This window comes from Sphaerodactylus townsendi, linkage group LG08 (genome assembly GCF_021028975.2).
Source record: "Sphaerodactylus townsendi isolate TG3544 linkage group LG08, MPM_Stown_v2.3, whole genome shotgun sequence".
NCBI classification, from domain to species: domain Eukaryota; kingdom Metazoa; phylum Chordata; class Lepidosauria; order Squamata; family Sphaerodactylidae; genus Sphaerodactylus; species Sphaerodactylus townsendi.
The window spans coordinates 55,915,967-55,934,777 of record NC_059432.1 but is presented as its reverse complement, the minus strand read 5'-3'; the positions used below and the strand labels follow the sequence as shown (position 1 = coordinate 55,934,777).

At 40.5% G+C, this 18,811-nt stretch overlaps 1 protein-coding gene across 4 annotated transcripts in view; it reads left to right on the top strand.

Annotated features, from left to right (window-relative positions):
- Window positions 1–18,811, top strand: part of ACSL5 (acyl-CoA synthetase long chain family member 5) — a 58,839-nt gene that overhangs the window by 12,606 nt on the left and 27,422 nt on the right. The window contains exons 2-8 of one of the 4 annotated variants that reach the window (XM_048505348.1): window positions 8,649–8,710; window positions 10,254–10,325; window positions 13,590–13,760; window positions 15,293–15,401; window positions 17,802–17,866; window positions 17,946–18,047; window positions 18,520–18,619. In XM_048505348.1, coding sequence (XP_048361305.1) covers window positions 13,605–13,760; window positions 15,293–15,401; window positions 17,802–17,866; window positions 17,946–18,047; window positions 18,520–18,619 — 532 coding nt within the window. In that variant the 5' untranslated portion in view covers window positions 8,649–8,710; window positions 10,254–10,325; window positions 13,590–13,604. Of the gene's footprint in view, window positions 1–8,648; window positions 8,711–10,253; window positions 10,326–10,599; window positions 10,704–13,589; window positions 13,761–15,292; window positions 15,402–17,801; window positions 17,867–17,945; window positions 18,048–18,519; window positions 18,620–18,811 lie in introns of those variants that run through there. The other 3 variants (XM_048505349.1, XM_048505351.1, XM_048505350.1) reach the window with 3 other exon arrangements.

Here is an 18,811-nt window from a genome sequence, read left to right as displayed (position 1 = left end):
TTCTGTACTGTTGCCACATCCCTGCTTCCCACACTTTAAACTTATCATTAAGGATCTTAGACAATACAATTATAAGCTCACCCAGGCACAATCAGTATGGATACTGAAAGGAAGTAAGCATCCACCTTAGTGGACTTGGACTTTGGGACCATTCAGTGATTAAAAAACCTAGGGTTCAAAGGAAGCATATCTTACTTGTGTAATAGTCATACATAAAGTTTTAAAAAGTACTTGGAAATATCTGAGTCACTGTATTATTATCACTAGTACAGGACAGTAACAAATGCATTTTTTGTTTTTAGTTTTTCATGAACAGCTGTTCTGTAGGCCAGGGCTGGCTGTTGGGGATGGAGGGAGATGAGAGGGCTTCTGGGTCCTGGGCTCTAGGTCCTGGGCTCTGGGTCCTGGGCTGGCTGCTGGGGGTGGGGAGAGTGATGGGTGAGCTTCTGGGGACCTGCAGAGCAGTGGCACCAAGGCGCTGCTGCTCCAGGGAGGGGGTGAAATGTTGCCCACCAATTCAAAAATAGGACTCACTCTAAAATTACCTAACTGCACCACTGAGGAACAGAAGCAAGAAAATAATGAAAGTATGTGCTACTAAGTCCCCTTTAAGCTAGTATGTTACCTCAGCTTTGAACTTACTAGACAATCTATCTTACTAGACACTTCTATCTCTGCCTTACGATAAGAACACACACACACACACAGAGTTCTGAAATGTAGGGGATAATAATGCCAGCTTTATCTGTAAGAAATAATTAATGAGTTCTGAGATAACATATGAAGTGTGTATCAGCATTTGATGGCTGTGGCAGTGATAAAGAGTAGTGTACCACATGTACCATGTTACTGACCTGTTCCTGCGATACACTTACTACCAATTAACTGTTAGAGGGCTTTTTCGCACACACGGTTTGTTCTTGAATTAAGGCAATCCGCATAGACATCCTGACCTTTTTGTTGCTGTTTCATCGCTTGAAATAATTCACACATCACCAGGTTGTTGTGGATGTTCTTGTTGCTTCAGAAACCCCTTGGTTTTGCATTGCCCTGGAATGCAGTACAAATGAGAGTTCCGATTGGCTGTTGTGCCGTCCAAGGGCATGTTCCGTGTGACGCTTGGCCCCCGTCATCACAAGCTAACGAGCTAATGAGTCAGCGTGATTTTACTATCTGAGTGTACCACTGCGTTGAGAACTCGTTATCTCGAGATATCGGGGCGGCGTTGGAAACAATGCATTGCATGAGCGATCGCGAGGAGGGGTGGGAGGAGAGTGAGACGGAAACGAAACAGTGAAATATGCATGCGCAACTGGCAAGCTCTACCGCATCCTGATTGGTTGGAGGAAATCGCATCACACAGTGGGCATGATCCCTTGCAGTAGCTTGTTCCAGTTGTGTTTTGCACCTAGGCACCAGATTGTGGGGGGAATCTGTTTTATCCAAGAAAGTTGCACAATTATCAAGCGGCAGGAAAAATGTGAGACAAAGGCTGAAATGAGCGACAGATTAGGGGTTGGGCCACATTACGGCTCAAGTGTGTGCGAAAAAAAGGCAGAAACCGTGATGACCTCATATATTAAATCAAGAACAAACCGTGTGTGCGAAAAAGCCCTGAGACTACCAATGTTTGAGACTGCCAATGAGAACATTTGGGGCATAGTGACTCTCCCTCCATAGACTTGTGCAAAAACCTCATTAATATTGTGCTGTGTTTTAAAAGTGTCATTTTCCACAAATCATTGGCTTGGGAAGGTAATTTTTCTTTGATTCTATATGAGCAAAAGGGTGCCAGTTTGCTTGTTGTTCTGTTCTCTCTTGGACTGGAAAATTAGTATGCAAAATTAGTATGCTTGCTTTTGTTAATATGTTGACTGTACCACAGAATAAGGGGAAGAGGGGTTAATGCTACACTTGACCCCACCACCAGATGGAAGGCAGCAACAACTGTTTCATCTTCACTCAATAATGTGTGTGCACTGTAATCTGTGAAAGCAATATGAGAGAGACAAATAGACAGATGTAGGCAGTGGTGGAATTCAGCAAATTCGCACCACTTCGGCAGAACCGGTTGTTAAAATGGTACTTGTAAGCAACCAGCTGTTAAATTATTTGAATCTCACCACCGGAACCGGTTGTTGAATTATTTGAATCCACTGGATGTAGGCCAAACCAGATGATATGTGACATCACTGATGAGGTTCTGAGGTATCACAACAATTTTAGTTGCAATAGTAAGGGTAATTGAGTTGGACTGAAGGAAGGTGGTGGGTGTGCTAACTGGGTTGCCAGCCTCCAAGTTGGTATATTCTCCAGATAACTGAGATCGATTCTCCCAGAGGAAAGGACAGCAGAACACCCACCCCTTTCTAAAATCTACTGTCCCAAATCTCCAGGAATCTCCAAAGTTGGTGTGGGCAACCCTAATTTTAACCCTCACCCCACCCCCTGCACTGCTGTTTTCCCAATAAAACCATCCTTTCTTAAATAGCTATAAGCCGCAGTTGAGTTTAAAAAAGGAGACAAACCTTTTAGATTAATTTTAGATTAATTATAGTTAAAGTAGACTTGATTTGAGGGGCAATCCTCTTGTATCTGTCTATTCACATGTGAATAAAGTGGTGGGTGGGAAGCTATATTTTTTTTAAAAAAATGATGAGCAAGCTAAATGCTAGTGACTTCAGCATTTTCCTTATAACTAAGCTTCAGCTAAGGAACGTATACTGAAGTCAAGCTAGGATTAAAATTTTGAAAGCAGTGAAGCACATCAAGATAAGACATGGCAAGGTAGGTTTCAGCCATCTTCACCCATCTGCTGAATTGGGTTGCCATCTTCAGTTTGGGGAAACTCCTGGAGATAATGGACAGAGCCTCTGGAAGGCAGAATTCAGGGATGGGAAGGAGGGTATCTTACAGATTCATTTATTCCTGGAATTATGGGACCCTCGTGGAATAATAGTCATGTAGGTTAATGAGCTGCCTTCTCCAGTATGCTACTTGTTCCACACAGAAGGCCAATTAGACCGGCACAGGGAGTCTTAATGCATGAATGAGATAATTGTGTAAAAAGGAGGGCTTTGGTTGTATTAGGCATCAAGAGACATTTTGGGGCAAGTCAGGCATCTACAAAAGGGATGGGCTCCACTGGAACCAGGATGCAACCAGCCTGCTGGTGGGAAAGCCAAAGAATGCTCAGAGGCCATCTGATTTGGGCAGATTTGTTCCAAAGGGACAAAGAAGGAAATGCTTCTGATTTCAAAATGGGGATTGGGCAGATAAGGATAGTGATGATGAAGTAAAACATAATAGATTGTCAAAGAGGCCCAAGGGCCAGAACAGAAAAGGTACATGCCAAATTAGGAGGGGTAGCTAATACCTCAGAGGAGAGAGTCAGAATTCAAAATGACTTGGACAGGTTGAGAGCTGGGCCAAAACAAACTACATGAATTTCAACATAAATGCAAGATACTACACTTAGGCAGAAAAAAATGAAATGCATAGATACAGGATGGATGACACCTGACTTGACAACACTACATGTGAAAGGGATCTGGGAGTCTTAGTAGACCACAGACTGAACATGAGTCAGCAGTCTGAGGTGGCTGCCAAGAAAGCTAATGCAATTTGGGGCTGTATCAATGAGAGTATAGTGTCTCGAGGGATGTAATTGTTCCTCTTAATTCTGCTTTGGTTAGACCTCACCACACCCCCGTCACGATCTAGCCATGCCCTTTCACAGGTGCGTGCCTGGGGCGTTGCGTCCCCCCACTCCATTGGGGCTATGCCATGGGGACTTGAGAACCAATTGCATGTTTTGCCATCCCCACTGGGCAGGCACTTTACCAGAAGCCCTAAAGTTAGATGGGTTAGCTGGTTGGTTGGCTCCTTGGTTTCATGTAACCATTTTTTCCACTGTCAATAGTTTTCCACTGAATGAAAGACAAGTTCTTTTAACCCTTGCTGCATTTTTCAGAGTCAATAATTGTTTTATGTATTTATTTAAAACATTTGTTAGACTGCTTTTTCCCCTTACAAAGCTGAATTAGGCTTATAACATAGATAAAAGGCATGAAATAAAATATATAAAAAGGATAAACGCCCAAATTTAAAATTTATTCATCTTAGGCATGCTGGAATTTTGTGAAGGAGTTGTGTAAGTATTGCCTCTGTATCAATTGCTATGCTTGCATTTCACACCAGCCCCAATTACTCCCACTGTTTGATCAAGTAAGTCCTACCTTTGAACCTATTTCATGGCAGTTTAAAGATTGCTCAGGTGCAATGTTGTCAGTTTATTAAAGCGGCTCAAGCTGTGATGGCAGGTATAGTGCAGAGACAGGATTAGTTTGTGAAATCAGCAAACTTTAAACTTCAGTTTGGAACTGAATAGGACAAATTATTGTGGAAGAAGGTAAGCCTTGTAATAAATTCTCTACAAATAATCATCACCTTTCTTATTTTTAAATGTCATAGATTGCGATAGGTGGTAGTTTCATCACTGGTGTAGCTAGATTTGAAATTGTTATTGGTGTTGTAATGTTAAGAAGAGAAGATCCTTGTGCCACAAAATGGCAAGCTGCAGTGCAGCATTCAAAGCTCTGCTGATGATCTCAGTTTGATCCTGACAGAAGTTGTTTTCAGGTAGCTGGCTCAAGATTGAAGCAGCCTTAGATCCTTCTGAGATCAGTAAAATGAGTATCTAGCTTCCTGGGGGAGAAGTTTAGAGGAATGGGGAAGGCAATGTCAAACCACCTTATGCATGTATGCCTAGTAAATTTTGGGATTTGACATCACCTCATGGGTCAACAGTGATTTGGTGCTTGCACAAGGAGATTCCCTTTACCTTTATTTTAAGAAAATGACAGGACAATGCCGTCGAAAACAGTTGCACTCTTCTAATCCTATCGACATCCATGAATTTTGAAAAGTGAAACTCTGATTAGGACTGAATGAGGAAGATCAGTATGAAATATAAATTCAGCTGATGCCATTGGCTCCTGTAATAGTACTGCCTGAGTGTAAATGAGGAAAAGTTAGATTTGAGTTCAGTTACACCTTAGAGACAAACAAGATTTTCAGGGTTAGCATCTTGGTTTGTCTGCTTTTTTACACGTCTGTTAGATGGCCTGTTTTAGAGATTAATACCTTGGTTTGTGGCAGGATCTGGTCCCTTGATTTCTGTGTCTGTTAGATGGTCTATTGTTGATATGACTTAATTTAAGATTAGGCTGCCAACTATTTCTTTACTTCATTGAATAGGTATTATTATCCCAGGTGCATCTATTATTAACCTGTTATAAATTCTTCAGATACAAATGCAGATAATGGCATGTGTGGCATGTTCAGAGTGATAACTGGAAGCATGCCATACAGTATATGCCATGTCAAATCTATATAGGTAAAATTATGTATGTTTTATGTTCATGTGTAATCAAGTTGCATTCCTAACTTGGGGTACATTCTAGGAAGGTTTCTGTCTAAAAATATTGTATAGCAGTGTTATGGCAAAGTTGGGACAAGACTTTCAGGATATACATATACATTTCAGGAGTTAATTGATAAGGTGTCTTTGAAAACAGATATGTGCATATAATAAATTGTATCAGGAACATGGTCATTTTGAATTACTCCTGCTTTGAAACAGGGAAAATGTCATTATTTATTTATTTATTTATTTATTTATTTATTTATTTATTAAATTTATAAACCGCCCAATCCCCGAGGGGCTCTGGGCGGTGTACAACACTATGTATACAAAACATAACAAGGGTCACGATAGTGACCAAATACACTAAAATCCATTAAAACAATTAAAACCATTTAAGCAGCGGACAAAAACAATAACAATAGTAATGATGGTGATGGCGTCCCGTAGCCCAATTCCTTTAAACTACCCCCAAAAAAGAGAGGGAGCGGCCAAACGCTTCCTTAAAATAGCAATAAATATACAAATAAAAGTATAAAATAGTGAACAAAGCCCAAGGAGGCCGGTAAGCAAAGGAGGGGGGCTGGGGCGCACCTCAGCGACTGGACACTCCAAAGGCCGGTGCGGAACAACCTTCAGTCTTACAGGCCCTCTTGGAATTCACCAAAAGGTCCCTTGGCAGGGCCCTGGACAGCTGGAGGGAGAGTGTTCCACCAGGCCGGAGACCAGGGCCGTCAGAAAGGTCCTGGTTCGTGCGGAGAGCCAGCCGCATCATTGAGGAGCCAGGAACCACCAACAGATTGGCCTCTGCCCGAACGCAGAGGCCGCAGTAGGGGACTGATATGGGGTAATGCGGTCTCTCAGGTACGAGAGGAGTCCCCAGGTCAGCGTAAGGCCTTTAAAGGTCAAAACCCACACCTTGAAGCATGATCTCGGAATTCCACCTTGGGAGCCAGCAAATGCAGCTGGTGCAACATTACAGGTTGGATACTTGATGGATCACGAAAGGCGCCCTGTGAGCATATGCGATGCCGCCGCATGTGCTGGACCAGTTTCAGTTTCCGAATCAACCGCGCAAGGGAAGGCCAGCGTAGAGCCCTCTCTAATAGTCCAACCTGGAGGTGACCGCTATGCAAGTGGATCACTGTAGGCTAGGGTCCGCCTCTGAGAGAGGAAAGGGGCCAGCCGCCGGGCCTGACTGCAGGTGGAAAAAGAAAGCAGTCCGAAAGTTAAGGCGGCCGCACCTGGTTACTCCATTGAAAGACGAATCCAGGTGGACCCCAGACTCGCGGATCGGAGGAGGCCGGCGCCAAAATGGCCCCCTCCCACCTCCGGCGGCTGGAAATCCCTCCACGCCCCCCCTCCCCTGGAAGCCAAGCCAAAAGGATCTCGATAGCCTTCGATGGATTCAGTTTCCAGCCTGCTCTGCCAAAGCGGCCAACCCAGCCAGCCGCCTCCAAGAGCAATGCTGCTTAAGGGCTGCAGGAGATGACAGCTCCCCCCTCCATCAACAGTATGGGAAGCTGAGTGTCATCAGCGCTACTGATGACAGATCAGCTAAAGCTCCCGTACTAGCTAGGCAAGTGGTCGCATATAGATGTTAAATAATAAGCCCGAGGGGATAATGGCGCCCCCTAGGGGTACACCACAATAAAGTGGGCACTTCCGGGAGGCTTGATCCCCGCACCACACTTGCTGGCGTCGGTCCCGGAGGAACGAGACAATCCATTGAAGGACAATGCCCCGCACCCCGGAAACGGCCAGGCGGTGGGCCAAAAGGTGATAGTGGAAACCACATCAAAGCCCGGCTACTGTAAGGTCCTACTTTCAAAACCAGCAGCGCCTTGATCAGCGCCACCAGTCGGCTGCATACGGAGCATATCTGTGACGGCGAGAAGAGCTGTCTCCGTCCTATGCCCAGCACGGAAGCCGGACTGGAAGGGGTCGAAAGCCGATGTGTCATCCAGGAAACCCTGAAGCTGCTCCAACACCACTCTCTCAATTATGTGAATTGCCTGTGTGGAATCCAAAGTCTAATAAAATCAGGTTGTTCTTTAGACATGTCCTCTTTATACCATTTTCTTCAGTTTCTGTTCCTAGCTCATACACAGGCCAAGTAAGATTTTCTGCCTTAAAGACTGGTGATCTTTCACTGCTGACAAACTCATCCTGCAACTACTTCACTATTTCTGCCAGGAACAATACAAACATGATTTATCTTGACACTTGACTTTTTTCTCTTCAGAGGTACACTTGTTTGGCATTTCATGCACATGTGAGAAAATGTATGCAACACTTTAATAGTTTAATAGTTAATAATGGCTTCCAACATTGCTGCATCTATTGAGACAAACTTTTACATCAGTGCATCATTCTGTAGCTGTGCAACAAATCAATGACAATAGCGGATACTGATACCAGTTTCCTTTTTTAACCTGTATTATAAAAGAGATCTTTTTTTCATATCAGGTGTTATAGGCAAGGTGATTTGGTCAATTTTGAATTAGATGTTGAAATTCTTAATTTCATTGGTCAGCCTGTTCGTTGTTTTATTTGCTGTCTTCTAGTCAGCTGAGTTTCGGACCTTTCACTTTGCTAATTGCTTCACTAATGTTTGAAGTACATCCTTTCTTTCATTAAAGCAATTTATACTTTTTATGGCAAAGCATTATCCATTACAAAAGTAGTCAAAATGTTGGCAGGGGTTGTGGAGTTTTCCCGTTTAAGGGACACAAGCAGCTAATCAGTTTCCTGTTAACCCAGTATGTAAAGTTCTCTGCTTATCAGTGGCAGAGAAGAGGGCTCAGTAGAATCAGCATTGCCTGTCAATTGGTATTTCCTTTTCAACATGCTGACTGGTAGTAATAGTTACTGCCATTGTTTACTGCCTGGAGGAAAGGACTTAATAGGGTGTTACTTATGATATTGGTGGTATTAGGTGATATTATTTACCTCCATGCCAGGAAAAGCTTCAGCATCAATTCCCATATATTAAACTTCTGTTAAGGATGCAGGAACATTTATATCCATACCATCTGATATTTTTTCTTGCTGACATACTGTTAAAGGCACTGCAAGGGATTTAGAACAAAACTAAAGACATGCCCAGTACTAGCATTTGTTTTGATTAGGGTGGTTAATTTTGTTTGTTAATATTGTTCATTTCTTTATTAAATTTATTGCAGCATTTCAGATTTTTTTTCTGTTCGTTGTTCTTTTCCAGTGGTTTTCAACAGAAACATATTCCTGCTTAATGAATAGGAACAGTTTCAAGCATTTCTACTTGTAAGTATCATTTATTCAAGGGCTTACTCTCAAGAAAGTGTTAAGATTGACACTCTGTACTTCTGTATTTCATGGTGTTTTAACTCTGTTGTTTACAACTTATCTATTCATACTAAGAGTGCCAATAGGACTAATGAAAAATGCCCCCTTAACAGAGGCTTAATATGTATAAATGGGCAGCTGAAACTTTTTAGGGTATGAAAAGCCATTAAATCTCCATTAAAGGGACAGGCAGTGTAGTAGGGCAGAACTTCAACTCTAGGCTTTTGCACAGAACTATAATGGGCTCTACAAGCACCTAGGTTTGTTCAGGATACTTTTCCATTATGTGAAATATTCTTCCATCATATCTTTGGATTTCACAATGATTACATAATAATCAAAAGTTTATACACACACACATATACATACCTTGATGTTTAAACAGTTTTCTTTATTTCCTAACATTCTGACCTAAATGTGCCTAACCACATCTCTTCCTGGTGCTTTTGCAAGAGTTATTACTTCATCTAAAGCATGTAAAATCAGCTGCTATATTCAAAAAGGCTTGCATGGAAGTGAGGCTGCAGCCTACCTAAGAGCTCTCAGTCACTTCCTCTCAGGGAGATTGACTGTTTATAAGACCTCTGCTCAGCAGTAACTGGATGTGGTTGTTGTTTAAGGTTATGAATCATCGTTTGCAGTAGGCTTATGCTGTGTGGAGGTAAGTAGAGGTTTAGCAGTTTGCTGTTGTGCATGGGAGAGTTTGAGAACTCCAGGTTATTTGTGACAGTGTCTGCCTGGCTAAGCATCTGTATAGTTGTGAAACGTTGCTATAGTGTAGACAGACTGAACTTCAGAGGCAGAAATGGTCAAAATAGTGCAGTAGATGTATAAATGTTGCCTTCTTCTTTTAAACATCCAAATTGCTATTATTTGTTTCATGACGTTGTGGAAAGTTTTAGAGTCTGTTAAGTCCTATGAGGTCAGTCTGACTGAATGAAGGCAGCTGGCCCAAGGTTATTAACTCACTTTTTAATCAGTGGCTTTGTTCTGGGTGTCTTCAGATAAGTGTTAGAACCATCCACTGCATGGACTTCTGGGATTAGTTAAGCAATACTCCAATGGTGTAATTGATAAGGCTGTTGTAGGAAACTGATAAAAATCTATGCTCCCAAGGAAAATGATCCAAAGGTTTAGGCACTGCATATTCTTTTGTGATTCCATATGATATGTCAGCATAAAGTGGGTAGCCCGAAAAATGCTAGTTAACTTTTACTTCTGATTTGTAGTTGGTACAAAGTTGAAGCTTTTGCTACTTCTATATTCTTTCTTAAGAATGGGTTAATGAAGAAAATTATTCATACAGCACAATGTTAATGTAAATTGTATGCTGGCACTGCAAGTGCTTTTAAATAAACCTTGTGAATATTTCTCTGTGAAGTCCATTGAGGGGAGCTTTCCTATTCCTCTCAAGTACCTAAGAAACTTTTCTAAAACATCAGGAGTAGTTGGAGCCTGAACAACTTGTTCCTTAGAAGTGTCTCTTGTGACTTCATCCTAGGAAAACAAGGAGGCTTAAAGGCTTGTATAAATGAGCAGTGTGTAGAAAACCCTCTGACAATAATTACTTCAGGTAGGTAGATCCTGTTTTTCCCTTGGTATTTACAAGTCTGTTAATATGAATTTCAGTGCTTTATTATGAAACTCAAACTGAGAAAAAAGGTTATGTCACTGCCACTCAGGTTAATTTTTATCCTAATTCTTTTGATGAACGGAACTGTCGTCTTAATTGGCATAGTAGTTTGGTGCAAGTGTAGTTTCCAGCCGTAGCATATTCCATTTTCCATAGAGGTAAAAAGAAATGAAGAAGCAGGATGTTTGTTTAACTTTGTATTCAGCAATTTAGTAGTGGGAACAAGATTATGGAAAGTGTTCATCTTGAATTTATTAACTGCAAAACAGCTATGAACCTTAAAAGCTGCCTGGAGGAGTTGTCATAAGAAAAATCCAGGTAATCTGCAGTGTGGGTAAATCTGAACATATTCTCTAAGTGGCCCCTCTTGAGTATTTTACAGCTTGTTGTTGTTAAAATGTGTACTTTGGGATAATCAGTTTCTTTCAAAATACAAAGTTCCAAATTTATAAGTGACATCTGACAGACCTCAGCGAGTGTTATCTGTTGCCTGCAGAAAAATGTCCTGTCCCTTTAATAGAGGCTTAATGTATGAAAATGGGCTTCTGAAGCTTTACATGGCATGGACGTGAGTGACAGGACCTAGTAAATAACATCTATGTGAGCCTATATAGTAAGCAACACTTTTTTCCCCAGGTGTATTGGTTATCCAACTAGGAGCAATTGAGTAGTAGATTTTATTTCAGAGGTACAAATGGTTGAAACAGACTTCAATATTGCACAGTCTTAAATATTGGAAGGCTATTAGGTTTAGAAATAGGCACAAGTATGCTCTGTTTGATGGGCAGGCAGAATTGTTCAAAATAAGAGAATGGAAGAACTGAACTTATAAGTATCCCTTTAATTTTCCAGTTCTAAAAAGTTACTTGGTCTACCATGACATAACCAGGCTTGTATTGAAATACCCTACTCAGTAAACCTGAGTCAGATGAAGTGCTGCAAATTATTGAATTAAACTTTTGCTGTTTTTATCAGTGACTTGAGACAAACTGCATAGCCTTCAGGTAGTGCTAATCAACAGGAAACTCTTCCTTTCATTAACCAACTCTTGAGCTTCATTTGAGCTCTGATCTCAGTGACGTTGGAAATTAATGAGACTTGGATAAGTTAAGACTATATATATTTTTTTAAAGTTTACCATTGAACACATCTGCTAGGCAGCCGAATGGATCACAAAGCATTTGATCAATAGCAACAGTAATGTGTACTTTGGGGGAGTTGGCTCTGGCATCAAAAATCTTGCTGGAGCTCCAAGGGGCATGTTGGGTTGCTCAAGTAAATACATGAAATGGAACAGTATTTGAAATGCAGAAAGGGTTGAGTGATAAGAAGTGCTGTAAAGCTTGCTGTTGCATGAACTTTAGCACTCTTCTTGGCATAGTGACCTTTTGCATGGTGATAAATGCAATGGAAAGGGTTTCTTCTAATGACTGATGTGTGAACAAGGGTTGTGTGCTCATTAACTGGGCTGTTAATTCATAGCAAGGGCAAAAGTCATAGCACTCTCTAAGCTAAATCCTAGATAATAAAAGCTTTCTTGATAACGCTCAGATGAATTGATTTTTGAAATAGTTTTTCATGGTATATTTTTAGAGTACTGAAAAGGACTACATTTACATATTCCAGATACTTTCACTGGTTTTCCCAAAAGAATTCAATTGTCCGTTCCAGGAAGAGTGGGAGGTACAGGGTCATGTTACAAACAGAACAAAATATGTTCTAAGTCACAACTAGTCCTGCTATTAGGCCCATTGTCACTGTTGGTACCGCATTGCTCAATTTCAGTTATATGAAACAATGAGCTAGATGCCTCTTAAAATATTTATTTAGAAATAAATTCTAAATTAATTTTTCTTCAAATTTTATTTATTTATGTATTTATTAGATTTTTATACCGCCCTATCCCCGAGGGGCTCCGGGCGGTGTACAGCAACAAACACAATATAACATAAAATGGCTAAATCTTTAAAAGCAGCAATAAAACAGTAAAAGCTAAATCTTATAAATACAATACAATAAAATACAATAAAAATACAATAATAAATATAAATGGCGTCCAGCAGCTTCATATTTCAAAACATCTGTTATATAGCATTTTTGTTTTGATAAAACAACTTGGAGAATACTTGATAATGGATTTGGTCTGTTCAGAAGAGTAGGGATCAACAGTTTGTTGCATGCTAGTGCTGCTAGAGTTATCAAGTGTACTGAATATTTATAGCAAAGGATGTTGCGTAACAACTGGCAAGGTAGAATAAATCTTAGCACATGATTATTCCGGCAGCATGGTAAAGCCAGGCTTTGTGGTGTTAGTTTCAATATTCCAGGTGAGTGGACACTAGAGTTTTAATAAACTTATCCTAGCTTAAGCTGCTCAGGCTTATGATATATTCTCATTCATCTTCTGGACTTGACTAGACAGAAACTTTATTTTCTATGGAAAAATCTTCAACAATAATGGTGCCATGTAACCAATTGTGCCATAGGGTGTGTCAAGGTGACTTCCCCATATTCTGGGAGCTACAATAGAGAACTGTTGGCAGAGCCAGTTGTGAGGCTTCATAGCTTGAAAGACACATCACTGGGAACAAAACAAAAATGGAAAAAATGACATGAGTGTGACATTGATAGGGAAACCTACATTTATTCATGTACTTTACAGGCTGAAATAGCAGTTGGTTGTAATGTAAACACAGGAAACAGCCCTGGGAAACCTTTCAGCTAATGGCAGGTGGCACGGAGAGTCTCTGAAGTGGCAGAAAATGGAGGGTAAAAGACCCATTTTCACTGGCAGTACTTTATTTTTCTGCACTATCTAAACAAAAGATGTGAAAATGGTTCTTTTTAAAATGTCTGCAAGACGTTTCATTTGTGCTGTGCAAAAAAAGCCACTCTGTTTCCTGAGAGACAGAGACAATACTAAGGACATACAAGGTTATGAAGATTATTTGTTGCAGTATAGTTCAGTCATATAAGACTCTAAAATACTAAAGTATGGCATTTGACACTTCATTTTACAGAGACATGATGTTATAGTTCAAGTAGGTCCACCTTGACTCTATGGTACAAACTATATGGCATAAAGTATAAGCTATGAGACTTACAGCATTTGGTAAAAGCATATACCATTATGATGTATGTATGGTATGGTCTATCACATGTTGGTCTATCACATTTTATTAACGTATCTCATTTTTCTGACAGTATTGGTCCAGCAGGATGATTTGGATACTTCAGATCTTGTTTTCACCACTCCCAACTCCAGCTTTGATTGGTCTCGTTACTTTTGGAGCAAGTGTTTTCTTATGGGTGATAAGCAAACCAAAACCAGTTGAACAACCTGTTCCCTTGAACAAGCAATCTGTTGGCACAGAGGTAAAACTAGCTATATATTCTATAAACTGTTACTGGCAAATGAATGGGAATATTGTATGCGTCAATGGATATGTAGGTGGGAATATTAGCATCTAGAGGCTGCTCTTTAAGAAAGAGTCCCTCTAGATCTGTGGTGGCGAACCTTTGGCACTCCAGATGTTATGGACTACAATTCCCATCAGCCCCTGCCAGCATGGCCAATTGGCTATGCTGGCAGGGGCTGATGGGAAATGCTCCATCCATCCTAAGATATAAAGTCTCCACCACTGCTCCAGATAAATTGTAATAGCTATCAAAATGCCCTGAAATAGATTCAAATGAAGTAAATAAACAAATATCTCAAAATAACTCTGAGAGGCACATCAAGATTTTCTCAAGATTACACAGTAAGTCTAGATTAAGGCTGAGTGATTACTTTAAAAAAATCTAGCCTTAAAAATCCATGTCTAACACTATATAAAGTGGTTCTCACTAATCACTTTTAATTCCAGTATAAAACATGTTGTTGGTAAACTAGTGCAAAGACTGGTAACTGTTACACAGTGTTTTGTTGTGACATGGGAAATAAAGTGATTGTATACTTTTTGTTCATATTTAGAATGTACAATTTGGTTATCATGAATTATACTAGTTCATTAAAAAAGAATTGAACAGAAGTAATAGAAAAATGCTGTTTATTAAGCCTAAGAGTCACAGCTATATTATTTTAAAAATGAAGTCTTCCTGTGACACCAGCTGTGAATTTGAGATGGGACCAGTCCCTTGACCATTTTCACTGATGGAACACAGGAAAGCTTCTAGTTTTGCACTGCGAAATTCTATAAAGAAATCCCTGCAGTTGCAGAAGTGTTATATTGGTGAGTAAGAATCTTGTCAGGAATTGATGTGCTAGATTAATGGCTGGCATGAAAAATATATACAATGTGAAACGAATATTTTATTTGGAACTTTTTTGTAATATAAAACATTGTAGCTTACGTGGAAGACTGTTGGGGATTCCTTTTGGGTTTGCATCAAGCCTAGATAATTCATCTAAAGTGTACATCTGCTTGGTTTTGCTGTCACTGTGGTTATCTGATGACTCATTATGCACTATAAAAAGGCTGTTTATATATGGAGATTGGGCGATTGGTGGTGACTTTGAAATGTCCCCAGTTTGGAAGATTTGCAGTTAGTGCTGATTATTGGCCTGTGCATTGCTTGCAGATCATATATATTATACTTAGCACAAGATCACCCACTGTTCCCACCACTTAACCTCCAGTCATTGAGTCCAGAGACAGAAGTACTGGGTACATCAGAAAACTAACAAGAGCTCTTTGACCTTTGTATTTCTAAGATGTCAGTAGGTGGGGGGAAAGTTTTTTGTTACTAATTTCATACTTGGTACCTTTCTTAACCGATGTGCTTTCTAGTTAACTATATTTGTCCTGCAGTAAATTAATATTGTGTTCAGTTGGTACTTTAATATAATATGGAGAAGTTTTAACCACATGTCCACTGCTAACATGAATAATACCTTTTCACTCTAGGGAGGAGCTAGAAGGAGTGCACTTATACCTGAAGGCAAATTGCTTTCATATTACTATGAAGATGCAAAAACTCTGTATGAATGTTTCAAAAGAGGACGGTATGTTTCAGGTAAGTAAGAAACTGGATGTGTTCTTGACTGACCTAAAGCCAAATCTTCATGAATCTAAAAGCAAAAGGCATGGTTACATGGGAGCAGCAGTGGCATAGTGGTTAATCTACTGTACTTGTTTTATCTGTTCTCTAGTGGTTAATCTATTGTACACTAATCTGTACTCTAATCTGTACAGATTAGGTGTACTGTATTCTGGAGAACCTGGGTTTGATTCCCCACTCTGCTGCTTTTGCTATGGAGGCTTGTCTGGGGAATTCAGATTAGCCTGTGCACTCCAACACATGCCAGCTGGGTGACCTTGGGCTAGTCACAGTTCTTCTGAGCTCTCTCAGCCCCACCTACCTCACAGGGTGTTTGTTGTGAGTGGGGAAGGGAAAGAAGTTTCCTTACAAGAGAGAAAGGGGATATATAAATCCAACTCTTCTTCCTTCCTCCTTCCCCCTTCCTCCTCCTCTTCTTCTTCATGTTGCGTGTTATTCATGTGATCTCAATGCTTTATTCACTGGCACTTTCAGCAGCAACATGAGCTCTTTCTGCACAAATCCCCTAAAACATTTCTAAAAGGTTTTCAACCCTGCCCCCCGCCCACAATAATGTATGTCTGCACTCAAAACAATTCCTGGTCACCATTATGTGGTTCTCCCCGCCCCTTTTTGGAGTTCTGTGTTGAATTGATGCTTCAATGCTTCACAGCCTCGTGCTACATTCTATACTCCTTGTATATTTGATGCTTCAAAATATTGTCCTATCCCAAATAAAAACACGGAAATGTTGCAAAGAAACAGGCAAGGGGGAACTGAGTGAGGTCAGCAAATGGCACTGAGGAGGAAGTTCAGGGAAGCAAAGAAGTATGGGAAACATAACAGATTTGCACAGCAACTATGTTTTCAAAATGTTTCAGAATCATTTTAAAAGGGGATTCATTTAAAACGTTTTAAGGCTAGAAATAGAACTTCTGGGGTAAAAACAATGCCAAACTCCAAAGAGAAAACATTTTTACCTTGCATCAAAATGTTTTAAAGGGTTTGTGTGGAAAGGGCCATTACATGACTCTTCCAGTTGTACAGTACTGAGAACAATTGTGTCAGTAGTAGCATCCCTGTAATACTTGGCTTGAATACTTATCTGATCAATATAATCTGCCTACAATGATTGCCAATGAACTGCATTTAACCAATTATTATGCCACAGGAGATATCTTGAACAATTTTGCTCTAAAATAAAGGTTGTCTTGGCATGCTAGAGTTTCCTGCGTAACAAGAAATGTATGTACCTTCTGAGAGGGAATCTTTTCGCCTTTTCTGTCAAATGAAAAACCTTGATTGTCATTTGTATAAGGCTGGGGCATGCTTCCTAGCTAGCTGTCATAGCTATAATTCTGATACACAGCTGTTTATATATAGTTATAGATATAGGTAAGGGGTAGAGGCAGCCCAGGGGACCTGCTCCACAGAGGTCCCCACACTGTGTAATGCCCTCCCTCCAGAGGTTTTCCAGGCACCTATTCTTTGGACTTTCAATTCCTGGAGAAGACTGTCATCTTTACCTGGGCATTTGGCTGACTCCCCACACTGAGAGGACACCCCCCCCCCCCGATGTCCATATATACTTCCCTTTCTTGTGGGCAGTTGGAGGAAATTTTATATTATGTCTAGGTTTTTAGAATTGGGTTTTATTGTGTTTTTATTGTCATGATTTTAATGTGGCATGTTTTATTGTAACCCACCCTGAGACTAAAGGGTGGGTAATAAATGTGAATGTAATGTAAAAAAAATGTTTTAAAAAAACTCTTGAGCAGGGGTCTCCAACCTATGGCTCTCTAGATGGTCATGGACTGTAATTCCCAACAGCTCTGTCAATTGACCAAGCTGGCAGGGACTGATGGGAATTATAATCCATGAACATCTAATCCAGTGGTGGCGAACCTATGGCACTCCAGATGTTCATGGACTACAACTCCCATCAGCCCCTGCCAGCATGGCCAATTGGCCATGCTGGCAGGGGCTGATGGGAATTGTAGGCCATGAACATCTGGAGCGCCATAGGTTCGCCACCACTGATCTAATCCATGAACATCTAAAGGGCCATAGGTTGAAGACCCCTGCCCTAGAGGTTCTCTTCAAAGCAGGCTCCGTAGCTGTCAACATTTTGGTATAGGCAGTCTGGCTTGGATATAAAACCGTATAGCCTGAATATGAATGTGTCTTTGAATGAAGTTGCCCGAGCCTTATAATGTAGAAAAGTCCAAAGAACTTCAGCCATTTATATTTAGAGACCCTTGTTTACTATTAAGATAGTGGGTTGCTTTGACTTTTTGAGTGCACATTTAGTTTTTAATTTGCCTGAAGATAGATCCATTTTCATGGAATATTCATAATCTGAATTTTCTTTTGTAGAAAATGGTCCTTGCTTAGGATACAGAAAGCCCAAACAACCTTACCAATGGCTATCTTACCAACAGGTTAGTCATCGAATTTTCAAAGCTGTTCTTGATTCCGTGTCTTTAAGGGGCTGTTGACTGTCTTTGGACTTTTTTCTAGGTTCTGGATAGAGCTGAATATCTGGGTTCAGGCCTCCTACACAGAGGACACAAGCCTTCACCTGACCAATTTATTGGCATCTTTGCTCAGAATAGACCAGAGGTAATTTGCAAGCTCTTGTTTGGGCAAGTAGGAACGACTAAATTGGGACTGTATCTGGCAGAAAGGTTCTGGTTTGCAGAAAGAATGGATATTTGGCTACCTATTGATGAAAAAAATTACATCCTTTTGATTACTGTACCAGTCTCTTCATTATCTGTAGAAGGTTGTGTCATGTACCAGTGTCATGTACCAGTGTTGCTCAGACTACCTACAGGAACTATGAAATTCTTGGTATGTCACATACTAATGGGATTTTGTCAGTCCATCTGAGTTTGCTTAGCTGATGCAGTTGTTAGGTTTGGTAGTATCATCCAGCCTGTCTTTACTGGCTCACTGCAGTGGAAGTTCTTAAGGGATTGCTGCTACCCTGCAAGCAGCAAAGGTCTTGTGAGTTTTTGAAACATAAAACTTTAACACATATCTTACCTTAAACACTGTACTCTGTCACTTTTCCCATTTTTGCTTCATGTAGTGGATAATCTCTGAGCTTGCCTGCTACACTTATTCAATGGTTGCTGTTCCCCTCTATGATACACTAGGACCAGAGGCAATTGTGTATATTGTTAATAAAGGTAAGCTTTTTCCTTCTGTCAAGTTTACTATCTTGTATAAGGAGAATCCTTTCATATGACATGATGGCCCTTTCTGCGCAAATCAGCTAAAATGTTTGTAAAACATTTTCAGTCCCCCCTACTTTACCATGATGTTTGTTTGCACTCACCCCCTCGAAATGATTCCTGGCTTCTCTGAGGGGTTTCCCCCCC